Genomic DNA, 15,922 nt, shown 5'->3' on the forward strand with positions numbered 1-15,922 from the left:
CTTTACCATGTTTTATATTTGACCGCATCTGACATTTTTATAGTGTATATCTAATAAACATGAAGCTACCAAATTTTTACTATGCAATAAATTAATACAATAACAATTGTAAAAGAAAGAAAAATAAAAAGATGGGCGGGAAACTGAAACAGGGTCATGCAACCCCTTTAGTACTGGGTGGTAGGAACACCTGGTACTAAAGGGGCACATTTTCTTTTCGCGCCTGGGGAACCCCTTTAGTAGCGGGTGTTGAGAACAACCGGTACTTAAGGCCCCCGCTAGTATTGGTTGTTCCCAAAAACCGGTACTAGAGAGGCTCTAGTACTGGATGTTGTTTTGCACCAGTACTACGGGGTGTTAAAGGCTGCGCAGTAGCGCCCTCCCTGAACTCTTAGCCAATTTACGCATTATGCCGCTGCCTCCATCTTCTTTCACACCCTCATCGCCCCACGCCGCCGTCAGCCGCGCTACCCCCTCGTCCCCCACGCCGCCCCCTCCCCCCCACCGCCGCCCACTCGTCCACATCGCCAGCCCCCTCATCACCGCACCCTCACCCGATTCGATGCCGCCTCGCCCGACACCTCCCCTGACGCTACCGTCACCACGCTTCTGTCCGCGACCGCCGTAGCCACCCCAGTCCGCCACCTCCGTCACCTCCATCACCACCCCCAACTCTGCCTCGCCCGACGCCACCCCGACCTCGACGTCGTCCGCCCCCGCTGCCTCCGTCCCCACCGTCGCTCCCATCCGTGTCCTCAACCATCGCTACCCGTCCAGCCCCATCCACCCTCGTCTGCGTCCGCGATTGCTGTTGCCTATCCATGACTGCCGCTGCCCGTCGGCCCCCGTCCGTGACCGCCGCCGCCGCTCTGGGCCCCGGCCCCTCCAGTGCCCCCATCCACCCCCGCGTCCGCCCCTTACTCGTGGTGGCCGTGGGGCTCATCTTCGCGCTGACGTAAGCTCGCGGCCGTCGTGACAGCATTAATTATTTTATTGATCTAAAATTATGGAGAATTGTAGAAAATAGCTAGAAAATTATCTAGAAATTGTAGGAAATTATCTAAAATTGTAGAAAATTATATAGAAAATGTAGAAAATATTGTATAAGAAAATGTAGAAAATATTGTATAAGTGTTGGAAATCATGCCATTTATTTTTTATTTCTACAGTGCTAGAAAATAGATAAAAAAAATATAGAATATTGTTGGAGTAGCTAGAAATTATAGAAAATACGTGAAAATTACAGATTCAAGGTTATAGAGTACAATGTCTGGATGGAATGAGCGACAATGTGTTTTGATAATGTTATCGCATCAATAACGCTGATTTGCCTATGCTACTTGTGGTCATCCGTGGATTTAATGAACTAGAAAAGTATCAGCGTGATCCGTGAACTGACTTTTCGAGTTTTACGAGAAATAAGATTTCCTTATTCCTAGTATTTCTCGTCTAGCCAAACATGATTTTAGGTGGTTAACCCCTAAATCTATCAAATGAATTAGGATTTTACCAAACAAGATTCCAAGCACTTAGATTTTATTCCTTGTATTCCTAAATCAATTAGATTTTAATTAGCAAGGGAGATGTGAAATCTTATTCCTAGTATTTCTCGTCTAGCAAATGAATTAGAATTGATTTCTCCCCTGAATTGAAATACTTAGAAATTATCGAGAAATTTTATGATGTTGTTATTTATTATAACAAAATTCATTAAATAGTTCAATCAATTATAGAAATGTGCAAATCACTGTAAAAATTTTTGTACTCAATTATTGTATAACTATTTCATTCTATTTTTGTTGTCATTTTCTAGCAATGTTTTATTCTATTTTTGTTGTCAATTCTTTTTTTATTTCTTTTTTTATTTCAACACTATATGAATTACCTAGAAATTGTTGGAAAGGGTTATTAATTGTAAATTGCATGACATGCCATGCTACATATTAGTCATTCTTATTATAATAGTCATTCTTTTTTTAGACATTTATTTATTATTAGAAATTGTATAAGTGTTTAATTATTTTTGTAGTCATCCTTTTATATTATACTAGTTACAATGGCACGATTACAGGACGAGCATAATGCCTTAACGGCAGAGGAGCTCATATTTTAGTTGATTGCTAAAGGCGGCAATCAACCAAATGAAGAGATCGATCAGCGAGGCTGACATCTACATCAACATGGCTGGTGATGGCAATGAGAAGCAACCAATTGGTGAGGGAGGCAATGAGAAGCAACCGATTGCTGAGGGAGGCAATGACGGGCAATAAGGCAAGGTCTAGCAAGTATTATACGTAAACATTATTTGAATTCTCTTCTTATCAAAAAAACATCATCGCGCAACATTCCAATCATGCACCATTTCAATTGTCATGTTTCAGCCATCTGGATCGAGCAACAGGCCTCAAAAGAGACGAGGCAAGAATAAAAAGTTAGAGGGCCGTACCATCATCATAGAAACTTCTAAGGATGGTGAACCGAATGCTCCTGCCAAAGCTAAGACAAAGTTTGTGAATCGAATTGGGTTCCTTGTTAGAAATAACATCCCGGTCACCACAAACCTGGTCCTTTACGTACCTGACCTAGAGAAGGCTATGTTATGGCAACAGGTAAAAAATAACTTCACGTTGGAAGATGTAGACAAAGACAAATTGAAAGAATGGGGCTTCAAGAAGGCTGCAATTGCGTTTCAGACGTACAAGAAAAACTTGAACAAAGAGTACATAAAAAAGGGTCTTACACCTGATTTCAATAAGCACCCGAAGTTAAGGGATCACTGGGATTCCTTTGTACTGTTCAAGCAGTCGGACAAGAGCTAGTTGTCAACTCAAACCAACACCAACAATGCCCAAAAGAAGCAATACTTCATCGACTTGGGACAGGAGGTTACAAGTCAGGGGTCATGAAATGGCAAAGGATGGAAGATAACCTAATTGCCTGGAGAATAGTACCATATACTCTCGAATGGCCTGAGCGAGCAAAGAATTGGTTTTAAGCTCATGGCGGCAGGCTCAATCCCGAAGATGGATCAATTGTGTTCGGCAATGAAATAAGAGAAGCGGTTATGAGACTTGATGACTTAGTAAAGAAAACAACTGATGGATCCTTTGTGCCTGACCGAGAGACGGATGAGCTGACAATGGCACTTAGAAATACCGAACACCCTGGACGATGCTGAGGAAAAGGAGTCATTCCGTGGAAGTTTGCCTTTTGTGAGCACATTGAATCATATAGAAGTCACCAAAGAAGCAAGGCCGACCAAGCACAACAACTACAAGAGCTGCAAGAATAAGTAGCAGCATCAGAGGCAATAATGGAGGAAATAATCGACCAGCGTGTGATGCTAGCTTAGAGCAAACAAGCTAGTGAACAAGCAACTACTGCAGCATCAGTGCCACATGTTGACGTAAGCCCGACTCAGTGTTGAAGCAGTGTCGCTTCCACGGAAGCCACAGCTGGAGGATCCTCTGAGTTACTTGAGGAACACCACCTCGTGGACAACATCACTGGGAGAGCCCCTTGTGAGTTTGTTGCTCTTGTGAAAAACAAGCTCATCATGGTGGCTAATGGTGTGGCTGAGCAACTGACACAAGGCTAAACACTTCATAGCATGGAGATTCCAGCTCGCGAATTCGCCAAAGTTGGGGTGGACCGAGTGGCCGACGGTTGGGATGATCTGGAATTGGAGATCCCTAGAGGTGACGGGGAAAAGAATCTAGGAGAAGCTATCCATGGTTGGATTCTGTTGTCCAAACGCTACGCTACATAAGGATTACACAGCTAAATCCCCCAACCTTGGGATCATCTCCTCAAGGCTCAAGGGCAAGATCACCTACGCTATCTGCCGGGGCATCCTCTCCACTACTAGACAGGGATCCTAGCATGAGTCTAGTACCAGAAAGGGATCCAAGCATGAGTCCACCTCCACCTTCTAAGAAGAAGGAGAAGAAGCAGAAGAAGAAGCAATCAGTTGAGAAATTACCATATGATATGACAAATGAGTAACTCAAGGTAGCAACGGCTGCTGAGTACAAAGCATGAAGTGAGGCTCGAAAAGAAGCATGGAGGCAGAAATAGAATTAGGAGCCACCACTTGATAAGCATAAACTTCGGTCTTTCATCAAGACCATGGAGGCAGAGTAAAGGAAAAAGCTAGAGAAACCTCCGCTAACTGATTACGAAAGGCAGATAACAAAGCAGGCAACTAAGAAGAGGAAGAAAAGTGGGTCAACTATTCTTCAACTTGGAACCCAATCTAACCAATCGGTTGCCCCACTTTGTGGTGCTTTTTGAGTTTGAAATGAACATGCTAGAATTCACTAAAGATACAAATCTGATAGCAGCTCAACTTCGAGGGGAGGATCACATCCCAATGTACCATGTCCCTGCAAAATGGAAATATAAGTATGGTAAACCACTTTGTGTGGCCGCAATTGGTGAAACGTCTCCCAACGAAGATGTACAAGTTGCACAAATGGTACATGGAGGCTACAACATAGGGTTTGGCCGTGATGGAAGTTCAAATTGGTGATCAACATTATTTCTGTGGGGATGACATCATAAATGTGTTGCTAGAGGAACTGTATATGCTATTCAATCAAGTCGCACTAGACAAGTCACTGATTAGTTGCTGGATCCTGTAAATCTTTAATACATTCATATAACTTCAAAATCCCCGCTCTAGTCAATTTGCGATGTCTTAACTCCTATTCGATTTTGTATCATGCAGGATGGAGATTCAAACATGTCGGAGGAACAGATATTATGACATAGGCTTCATGGACCCCCAAGTTATACACCAGGCAAATCTAAGGGATAAACCAAATCGGACCTTCAAGAATATATATAAGTTCCTTGATAAGCAATATTACAAGAAGTACATATTACTACCATACAACTCCACGTGAGCGTGTTTCCCATCTCTTTCTTTTTTGAACTTGCAGTTAAACATAATACTAACAAGTTTTAATTTGGATGTACAACTTCCATTGGATACTCCTTGTTATTGTGCCCGATATGAGCTTCATGTATGTCTTCGACTCTTTGGGGAAAAAAAAGAAGAATATGCTGAAATCATGGATGCCATGAACAAAGCCTGGGCTCCATTCCGTCAAACTCACACAGGTGAATTCAAGGAGGAACTTGTTTGGAAGACACAATTCCTGGTATGTGTTGAATTTTCACATCTCGTGACACTTCCTTTAACACAACAAATTTTTCATAACTTATTTCCATATATATAGTGTTCGAGACAGCCGCCGGGTACTAATTTATATGGATACTATGTTTCTAACTGCATCCATGCCTTTATGTGTCCAAACCGTATCACCAACCATGACTTAACCGTACGCATACAAAATTGTCAACAATAAATTAGTTTATATGTATATACTTCAAAAATCAATTCATATGCTTATACTTCAAAAACCAATCCATGTGTATATACTTAGAAAAATTAGATTAAGTATTTAAATTCATATGGTTATACTTCAAAAAACAATCCATGTGTATATACTTAGAAAAATTAGATTAAATATTTGAATTCATATGCTTATACTTCAGAAACCAATCCATGTGTATATACTTAGAAAAATTAGATTAAGTATTTCAATTCATTTGCTTATACTTTAGAAACCAATTCATGTGTATATACTTAGAAAAATTAGATTAAGTATTTCAATTCATTTGCTTATACTTCAAAAACCAATCCATGTGTATATACATAGAAAAATTAGATTAAATATTCATTTTCTTATACTTCAAAAAAGTTTCAATTGTTCAAAAAATTTATATTGAGTATTTCTAATTCATTTGTCAGTGACACAGATAATGGCCAAGAAGGAAAAACTCCTCGAGACAGAAGTTTTCAAGGCAATAAAAGAACAACTATGTGGATTTCTTCTGGATGAGGTCGCAAATCCTGCGAGGGAGTTTCATAATGTCGGATCAAATCTAGTGCAGCGTCAAGAGTCGGGTTCATAATAGTAAATACAGTATGTGTACACACAATATGTCTACATATATGTGTAATATTATTCATATATATGTATGCACACTGTATATATATATATATAATAGTATCTCAAATGTTATATTAAAGATAAATAGAACTTTATATATATTAGCGTATTAGAACTAGTATACGTAAAGGAAACAAATACGAAATATGAATATAGCGTGGCATGTCCTTTAGTACCGGTTGGTATCTCCAACCGGTACGAAGGACCCACATCTAGTACCGGATTGTCAGTACCGGTTGCACAACCGGTACCAGAAGAGGGGTATGGACCGGTACTAGAAGCGATTTCTCTAGTAGTGTTTGAGTCAGGAAGACTGTAGTCAAGGGTTGCTTTTTTTTTTTTCTAACTGTGAAGACCAAAACATAAGTCAGGATAAACAAGCACTACTGCAGAAAGGGTCATCTCCCCTGGTCCCAAAACCCACATCACCTATGGTTTTGGGCACCAGTGGATTTGGGTCGACGCTGATGTCCGCAGCTTGGTGAATCACGTAGTGGAGCTTTTGTGCTCCTGTAACAGCTGCTGCAAAGACTAACCATTCAAAGTCGTCATCAACTATGAGAGGATGAAGTCGATCTGGTACTAAAAACACCTCAAATCAGATAATCTTAAGATATTACTCATGCCGAAAAGTGGAATGTCTGCAGCAGGCAACATGGTCGTCGCACCACAACGATGCGTCCCGCGGCGGAGATGCCACCTTCGTCAAGGCTCCTTCAGAGTTGACGGAGGAGAGAAAAAGAGAGGGGAAGTGGACTAGGCCGGACCGCGAATGGAAATAGATCAGGTCATCAGGGTTAGAAATGGGCCGATTGTGGGCCACGGAAGGAAAATTCGGCCCATAGGAAAAAGAAATCAAGTAGGTTACTGAAATTAAATCTCTGTAGTGATTTTGAATTCGAGTTTCTTTTTGAGTTTGATTTTTCCGGATGCTGCAATAATACGCCCGTCGTACACTTTATACATCGTGTAACAAATGAAACTATACTCTCGTGTTGATGGGAATGAAATCTGACAGAATGTTATCTACAGTTCTTCAGCATAAAAATACGCACAGGATTTTTTGCAGCTTATAGGAGCAGGTGTTTACTCATGGTCAACCTGCCTTGCACGAAGCTTAGTGCAAGGAATATATCGCACTTTTGAGTACATTGGAAGCTAGGAATTTATCACGTGTGAAGGCATCTTTTTAGACATAAAGCGAAGTCGGTATTTGCAAGGAATATATCGCAGTTTTGAGGACACCTTTAGAGAGCCTGGAAGAACTTTTTCAACTCCGCGTACAACGAACCTGTTGTAACTAATCCCTCGGTTCGTCTTTTTTACTTTTTCTTAAATTCATACATATTATAATATGTACCTACACATATACTATACCTAAATGTATAATAATATCTATGAACCTAACACTGGTAGAAAACTGACATTCCATCCACCCCTTTTATCCCAGAACTAAAACTCAGCCACTGACGGAGGCTCATCAACCAGAACTAAAGAACCCTTTTAGTCCCGGTCGTAAAGACCAGTGGCCCTGACGGTCCTTTTCTCCCGGTTGGAAATACCAACCGGGACTAAAACATTAGTCCCAGTTGGAAACATCAACCAGGACTAAAGGGGGTCCTTTAGTCCCGGTTAGTATTTTCAACAGGGAGAAAAGGGGGGTCCCTCGTTCCGCACCAACCCCCACCCCCTCCACATCCTCGATCTCTCTCTTTCAAACTCTCTCCACATTAAATTGGCAGTACATAGCATCCTTAGCTGCACAGCGCACAAGTAGCACCTCCTCTCCTCCCTATCTCCTTCTTCCTTATCCTCTCTTCTTCCTTTCCACGCAGGCGGGTAGTGCAGAGGCGGGTGGCCTGGCGCGCGGAGCAGAGGGCCGAGGCGGCGGGCGGGGCGGCGCGGTGGCGGAGTATCAAGGGCACGGGCGGCGGCGCAAAGGGGCGGTGCGGGCGAAGTGGAGGGGCGGAGCTGGCGCAGAGGGCTGGCGACGGCTGAGCGGCAACGCAGAGGGCTGGCGGCGGCCGAGCGGCGGCAAGGGTGCGGCTGGGCGGCCGGCCGGCAGGCGTGGAGTTTTTTTTATTTTTTTTGAAATTTTTTAGTCCCAATACGTAACACCAACTGGGACTAAAGGGGACCTTTTAGTCCTGGATGGATGACCCGGGACTAAAGGACCCTCCTTTTATCTCGAATATTTAATCTTGGATAGCTTTTCGGGAGATTTGATCCCTACCAACTGGGACTAAAGGTCCGTTATCTACTAGTGTAAAAAACCTAAAATGACCTAGAATTTGGAACGGATGGAGTAATTCACAAAGTGATGGTGAGCCAGCATTATCATTCTTTACTTTGCATCTCTCTATTCCTCTCAAGCACCTTTCCAATATGAAACTGGACATGAAACTGGCACTAGTAGAGAACTCACCTTCCATGCGTCCCCTTTTCTCTCGGTTAGCCTGGGATAAAAGTTGCTTTAGTCCCGAGTCAAATATCAATCGGGACTAATGACCCTCCTTTAGTCCCGGGTCAAAAATCCGCCACCCATGGGGAACCTTTTAATCCCGTGTGAAAAAATCAGCTACCCATGAGGGACCTTTTAGTTATGGGTGGTAACACCAACCAGGATTAAAATGGTATCTTTAGTCCCGGTTGGTCTTACCACCTGGGACTAAAGCTCACGACACCAACCGCGATAAAATGGAGTCTTTTATCCCGGTTGGAAACACTAACCGGGATAAAAGGGTCCCCACGGGTGGCAAAAAAGAATTAAACCCCTCGGACCCTTTTTATCCTGGTTTGTAATACTAACCGGAATAAAAGGGGGTTTTTAATCCCGGTTGGTGTTTAAAACCGGGATAAAAGAGTCCCTCACGGGTGACTAAAAATGAACTAAATTTGTCAAAACTTTTTATCTCAGTTTGTAATACCAATCAAGATAAAAGGGGGTCTTTTACCCCGGTTGGTATTACAAACCGGGATAAAAGGGTCCCCCAAGATTTAGTACAAAGGGATTGCATCCCCTATATAGTTAGATGTGGTGTGTAGGTCGGATGGCAAGGAAGCTACACGCCAGGCTTGAGGTCGTGGGTTCGAATCCCACGGACCGCGCATGAGCATATTTCACATGAAAATCGCATGACATGCGCGTGTGGGGTACCCGCGGAGATTTAATTTTTTTTTGCAAAACCATTTATCCGGGGTTGGTATTACTAACTGGGATGAGAGGGGCTTGTCCCGCAACTGGGCGTGGCAGCCCCTTTAGTCCTGGTTGGCAGCCCCCTTTTGTCTCGATTACGTTATCCCGGAAAATATCTCGATTACATTATCCCGGATTGGTTTTCGGGAGGTTTTCACCCTACCAACCGGGACTAATACCGAGTTTTCTAAAAAGTAAAAGTAAAGAAACCTTCCCAGTGCCATGAATACGGCAAAAGGACCTAATGCCTGACCGAGGTGGCCGTGTTTCCTTCCTCTTGGTCACCAGATTTCTTCGGCTTTGTTATTGGTGATACGGAATTGGTGATCAGCTATATATAGCTTGTGGTTTTTTATGAAGGTTCTGTGCCGAAGTATCAAGCAATCTGCCAATCTGCATGTACTGCTGCATGGAACATGGATACTTCACCTCCTTTGCTTCGCAGCTAAGTACATCGATGCATGTCATTGGAAGTAGCAAAAGTTACAAGATAAAAATGAAAAGAAAAAAGGGGACATGTTACTTAGTTCCTTGTTGGTTGAAGTTCTCCTGGAATTTGGTTAAAATATATAGTATCAGGAGGAATGGTGAACTATCGTGATTATGAGGTAAATATCACATGAATGTATTTCATATGATTTATCACATTTTCTTAAAACATCACCATTTCTAAAAACACATTATTTAAATTTACATATACAATTTTTAATACTCTTCAGCTACGGTTGAGCATTTTGTTTTGTAGAAGTATTCCTTTCAAGAAGAACCAAAGAAACGAGATAAATTGGTAAAGTCTTCTACCTTTCAAATTAATAATAAACAATTATGAACATACGAGGACTATGGCTACAAGTTGCTTTTGGGTTAATTATCAAGAACATGCCAGGTGAAGGTAGCTATTAGCGAAGCTCGTGCTAGGATAAGAGATTCCTCTAGGAGTAAGAAAATATGAAATGCAAACAGAGCAATTACAAAGGAAACTACAAAGTTCAAATGCTGTATGGAGTGTAAGCGTATAACTCAAGCACATTATGACCTGGACGGCATAAGAATCCATGGCAAGAGTTTGTTGGGTTTTGCTTTTGTCTTGCTAACATTGGAATCCATAAGCACAGTTAAGCATACAGGGGAAATATATCAAGGCAGGAATAATGGAATAAGAATAAAGTTAGCATCTAGGATAAGTTTGGTGGAAGACATCAGCTCAGTCTGATCAATGATTGTGCACCGTTTACCTATCAGGTACATGCTCGGCAAAGGGGAAGAAAAGAAATATAAGTTTTAACTTGGAACTCAAATCTTCGATAATCCTATAAATTACTTTCTGATTAACTTGGCAATTTTGAATAATTAGATACGATTACACATGAGGATGCAATATGTGGATGAGGTAGTATATATATATAATCGTTATTATTCGCTTCAATCCCTGCAGGAATGTGGATGCGGTAGAAAGACAGCAGCAAGCTTGGGCCTCTTCAAGGATATATGCAGATGCTCTCTACTGTTCACAGGTTCGCCAAATTATACTAGAGTACAGGTCCTTTTTCACGAGGGTAATTTTTATATTTCGTTTTTAATTGTGTTGGACTCACCCTCTCCTGTTAGTCTTACCATTTTTGTATTTTCATTATTCAACATGAGTTATTTTTGGATAACTACTTAAAAAACTTATGCAATATAGTAGTAGCCTAAAAATTTAGGATAAGTGATTAAAAAACTTATGCAATATACGTCAATCTTCCAAACTAACTCAACCTGGTAAGCTGAACTGGAAATGCAATCTAATTTATCAAATTTAGTAAAAAAATTTAGAGGGGAGGCAATATTTATATGTTATGCTATAGTTAGTTTATTTTATCTATTCGGATAGTATATTTTTTTGTAGTTTCATGTAAAATGAAATGCAATCAAAAGGAACTATCTATTTTCTGGAATACATGGGTGCAAACTAGATAAAAAAAGGCAAAATGCTTTGAGACGAATTTAATATGAATTTCAATTTCAAATAGTAATTCCTAATATACATGGTAACTCAAAATCCACGATTCATACAAAGCTTTTGGAGAATCCAGCAGAACAAGTTAAAGCTGACTCAGAGAACTTGCAAACAGTGGCAACAAACCAAGTAGCTTGGCCTCAAACCCTCAACTAAAAATCCATATAGCATGCCTTCCATCATGCATATATTTCACTCTATTCAGATTGAACTTAGCACTCCATGTTTCACATGAACAAAATTATTATACACGGATAGAGCTGAGGACCACTTTTCATCTTCCCTCTCTCTCTAACACACTGTACTTACACGTTTATTACTCGTTAGATCATTGTATTAAAGATGACAACATATTCTCGCCACCCATTACTCCAACAAGGGCAACTTGGAACATTGCTATCTAACACTGGCCGTCGACCTCCAAGCTCCTGGGAGTCATCTGGAAGAAGTGGTCCCAGGCATAACGGAAGCTCACGGCGCCCATGCTCTCGATCGGCCCGCCGCCGTTCACCAGGTAGACGCCTCCGTCGTCGGCTCGGAACACCGCCGGGTCCACCTCCACCGTAGTGGCGAAGCCGCCGCCGTCGAGGCGCACGTTCCTGACGCTGCACGAGCACAGGTTCTTCACCTCGACCTCGAACTCCATGTCGCCGCTGGACGCCGTCTCGCCCGTGTTGATGGTCTGCACCTGGATGCTGGACGTGCCGCATCGCTCGCCACTTGTACCTGTTACTAGTAAGTATGTGTAAGCGTAAACATGGAGTTTATGAGCAAGAATCGGCATAAGATTACTGTACGGGTACCAAGGAATAATCTTTCGCTGATAACCTCTCCTTGGCGTAAGTATAATCTAGGGCGATTGATTTCTAGATATTCAAATTTAGTGAACTACATCGTTATTTTGAAACTGATATCCTATCTGATAAAAATTTGCACAAGGAGCAGGCGATTTTGAATTCCCTACCTTGAAGAGAAACGGAGAAGAAGAGAGCAACAATCAGGAGCTTGAGCGCAGTAGCCATGTTTCTTCTTGGTCTTCCTTTCGGAGACAGGACTTTGCTGTGACCACCTATCTATTGGTTTCTGATGAAGTTGTTGCACAGCTGTGTTCAATTTATAGCGACAGGGACCGAGGCTCCGGCTCTCCATGAGGCGATCGGTACGAATCTGTACCGCCTCATTTGGTGGTCGCTTTCTTGGTGTGCCCATTGACCCAAAATTGGAAGACCCCCTTCCCCTGAATATAATATGGCCTCCCCTCCTTTCCTTCAAAGCTAAGTACATCCATGTTCGTCATTTGAAGTTGCAAAAGAGAAATGAACGGTGAAATAAAACGGGCTATGTTACTTAGTTCCATCTTTGCAGATTACATGTAGCTAAAACAATGCGAAGCAGGACTGTTACAGAATATATTGTCCATTTTCCATGCTGGTAATTGCAATAAGTGTTAAAACTTTTAGTATCTATGTGTGGTTCTGGTGTTTTTGATAAAAAATTATTACAGTGAGGATTTTAGAGTCTTTCTCCAAATGTAATAATTTCATTTTTTTTACTATATTCGTCAAAATTTGTATGTTTCCAAACAGAAAGAGATCTGTTGACGCCAGATTTTGACACGTGTAAAAATCTGCGTTAGGAGAAGAAAAGATCGGAAGATGCGGCGCGATACAAGGGCGACGATTGGAAATCGACCAATTGCTGCTACAGTCAAGGATCAGCCATTTGATGCTTCAGTTGAGGATCGACCGATTGATCCTTGGAGTTCCGCCTCGACCTACCCCTAAGGCTTGGGATCCGACACGCCCGACCCTCCAAGGGAGGATCTCCGCCTCGCCCGACCCCTAAGGCTTGGGATCGGACGCGCCCGACCCTCTAAGGGAGGATCTCCGCCTTGCCTGACCCCTGAGGCTTGGGGTCGGACGCGCCCGACCCCTCCAAAGGAGGATCTCCGCCTCACCCGACCCCTGAGGCTTGGGGTCGGACGGGTCGGGTGTTGGAGGTATGCCCTAGAGGCAATCATAGAGATGATGATATTCCATTTGTATCCATGATTTGTATATTGTGTTCATTGAATATCCATTAAAGGCTACTTGAATTGATTTGCAATTATGTGAATTGTATGTGAAACTCTTTACTTGTATGGTTATTCTAAAGTTGTCCCTAGTCGGAGTTCATGTGAGGACACACATGAATATTAGACTGGCACATGTATTAGTTGATGACTATGTTTCACAAGTCATGGACATGGAGATGTTGAACTAATAATATGGACACATGTGGAGACATGTGTTAGGACTGACCCAACACGAGAAGTAGTTCTCTCTTTAAACAACATATACGCTTTGTCCTTAGACCTGAGATTGTCGCATGTATTCTAGATGTGGATCGACCTACTTAGGGGCTATTAAACGCTACGCCGTAACAGGGTAGTTATAAAGGTAGCTTTCGGGTTTGTCAAGAAGCATGCTATGAGACATGGTCAATCAAGATGGGATTTGCCCCTCTCTGATTGAGAGAGATATCTCTGGGCCCCTCGAGTGATCGGATCCTAAAATGCATGGCCATGCTACGTATGGTTAAGAGTTAACCTACAAAGGGATTCCGAATCACAGGATCGAGAAAGAGCGGTCGGCTTGAAGCTAGACCAAATATCGTGAGGTAAGGGGAATAGCATGTATATTATGTTGTGATGGTTCGTCTGATATGATCTTCGTATGCGTATAGGAGTTGGCACGTCTTGCTAGAGGCCGCTACCGACTATTGGGCCGAGTAGGAGTACTCGGGCCATGTCTATACGTATCCGAACCCATAGGGTCACACACTTAAGGGGCTGGAAGCCCAATTCGGATCTGATCCGAGTTGGATTAGGTTTAGGAGTACTAATGGGCCTCGGATCCAGAGGCCCATCAGGAACCTCTATAAATAGAGGGGTGGGGGCGCCCTAGGGTTCACACCTTTTTGGCGAAACACACCTGCCGTGCCTCCCACGCCCTCGCCTGTTGCAACTCGCGGATCTAGCAGTCCAGCTTGCGACGCTTCCTCCCTGCACGTGTGGATACCTTGGAGGTGTTGCGCCTGCAGCACTTGGACGAGCCGCCGACGAGCCGCCGACGAGCCACGACGAGCCGACGACGAGCCGCGGCACCGGAGGCGATCTTGCTGTGCACGTGGACGAGCTGCTGAGGAGCTGCTGGACGTGATCGACTACGTACGACTACGTTGATCGACTACGTACGACTACGTGATCGTCTTCACTGCATCGACGCATATCTACATCTTCCGCACCAGTAGTGCGTCGAGTGGTAATCCCGTGATCCTTATACGGCAGTTCTTCCTGGTTATACGCGGTAGAAATTTTGATTTGCGCTAGTGTAGCCTACCTCGTATCCCAACAGTGGTATCAGAGCCGTAGCTGCTTAGTTTTGGATTCGGGATGTGTGCATATGGAGATATGCGAGTTCTCTGTTTGATCTATGTCCTGATTTCGTGCCCTTGCTGCAATGGTAGTGTAACGACATACTCCTACCGGTCGGTTTCCGCCATCGGAGTTAAGTGATACACGTAAATCCAGTTGCAGTGAGCGAAGATCAATATGATTGGTCGAATCGAGATCCAGGTTCATACGCCAGGCACATTAGATGTGCAATCGTAGATGGGATCTACTGCCGGGGTCGGGATTTTGCCGTATGCGTATGCTTCGGTAAATCAGCCGTAACTTTTCGGTACGATCTCGGATCGAGGCGATTTCTATACGAAAATTGATCTACAGAAAAAGTTACACATGAATTTCAACCGCTTCGCTGTTTTCAGCGAGATTAGATTTCTCAAATTCGGCTTGGAAGATGGAGTTTCGGGCCTCCGAAGTTTGGAACGTTAGGACGCCTAACTCTGTTTTGCAGGATGTATGTATGTATCTTGTGATCAGTATGGCCCCTTGTGTATGTGATGCATGTGTGTAACTCATTCGTGACCTGCGTGTCACGCGTACGGCAACACGGCAGGAGCCATATGTGTTGTCACTTTATTGTATTTAATGGTTTGCGTACCAATCTGTGATGATCCGAGCAACTATGTAATCTTCATTACTAGATTCTTTACTAGCTATTAGGCGTAATAGCATGCTCTAGTTCTTGGAGGACTCATCACCAGGAGGATGGCGCACATGGTACATGGAGATGGAGATCACCATGGTGAACAGGTTCTATGGAGATGGAGATCACCATATGAAAACGGGCCATACTGTGTCACAAGCTGTGTGAATGCTATTCTGCTTATGTTTTACTTTCTGCATGCTGTGATGTTAGAAGTAGAATGATCCCTCGCAAATTTTAAGTTAGTATGCCCTCCCAACTAAAACTTGCACCGTCCCATGTCTTGTACAATTAGTGGTGGGTCTATGAAATTAGGGTGCCACTAGTTTTCCTTGACTAGACGGGTTTGTGTCGGACATTTACACGCATAAGGGTTGGTTTGCTTAACAAGGTTATCTTAACGGTTAAGGACCTTGGGGCATAAAGGTTGGGCGCCGAGACATAGAGATGTCACCCAACAACAGGAGTCATATGTGATATGATTAGCAAAAGTTGCTTACCAATCTACCTCGTTTGCTAGCGGTGATGCTAAAGCTCACTAGTGGACTTGTTAGTTGTGGATCCTGAATCACTAAGTTTCAATAGAGGGATATTGATTTTAGTGGGAGTAGATTCT

General features: G+C 43.0%; 2 protein-coding genes across 2 annotated transcripts; both read right to left on the bottom strand.

The window, feature by feature from the left end:
* Nucleotides 1–357: 357 nt before the first annotated feature.
* On the bottom strand, nt 358–747 carry LOC105914960 (glycine-rich cell wall structural protein 1.0-like). The gene has a single exon (XM_012848198.1). The coding sequence runs from the start codon at nt 745–747 to the stop codon at nt 358–360; it is 390 nt and encodes a 129-aa protein (XP_012703652.1).
* Nucleotides 748–11,368: 10,621 nt separating this feature from the next.
* On the bottom strand, nt 11,369–12,316 carry LOC101762937 (TPD1 protein homolog 1B). The gene is made up of 2 exons (XM_004979266.2): nt 12,180–12,316; nt 11,369–11,941 (listed from the first exon to the last, which is right to left on the bottom strand). Exons 1-2 carry the CDS (start codon nt 12,235–12,237, stop codon nt 11,616–11,618), a joined length of 384 nt encoding a protein of 127 aa, XP_004979323.1. The 5' UTR covers nt 12,238–12,316; the 3' UTR covers nt 11,369–11,615.
* Between the last annotated feature and the right edge of the window lie 3,606 nt (nt 12,317–15,922).

This window comes from Setaria italica, chromosome VIII (genome assembly GCF_000263155.2).
Source record: "Setaria italica strain Yugu1 chromosome VIII, Setaria_italica_v2.0, whole genome shotgun sequence".
Taxonomy (NCBI): Eukaryota; Viridiplantae; Streptophyta; class Magnoliopsida; order Poales; family Poaceae; genus Setaria; species Setaria italica.

Bases quoted from the DNA above. Each gene is read 5' to 3' on its own strand.
- LOC105914960 (XM_012848198.1), bottom strand. From the start codon at position 747: ATGGGAGCGACGGTGGGGACGGAGGCAGCGGGGGCGGACGACGTCGAG.
- LOC101762937 (XM_004979266.2), bottom strand. From the start codon at position 12,237: ATGGCTACTGCGCTCAAGCTCCTGATTGTTGCTCTCTTCTTCTCCGTT. The intron at 11,942-12,179 runs GTAGGGAATTCA...TACTAGTAACAG, and splicing joins CTTCTCCGTTTCTCTTCAAG to GTACAAGTGGCGAGCGATGC.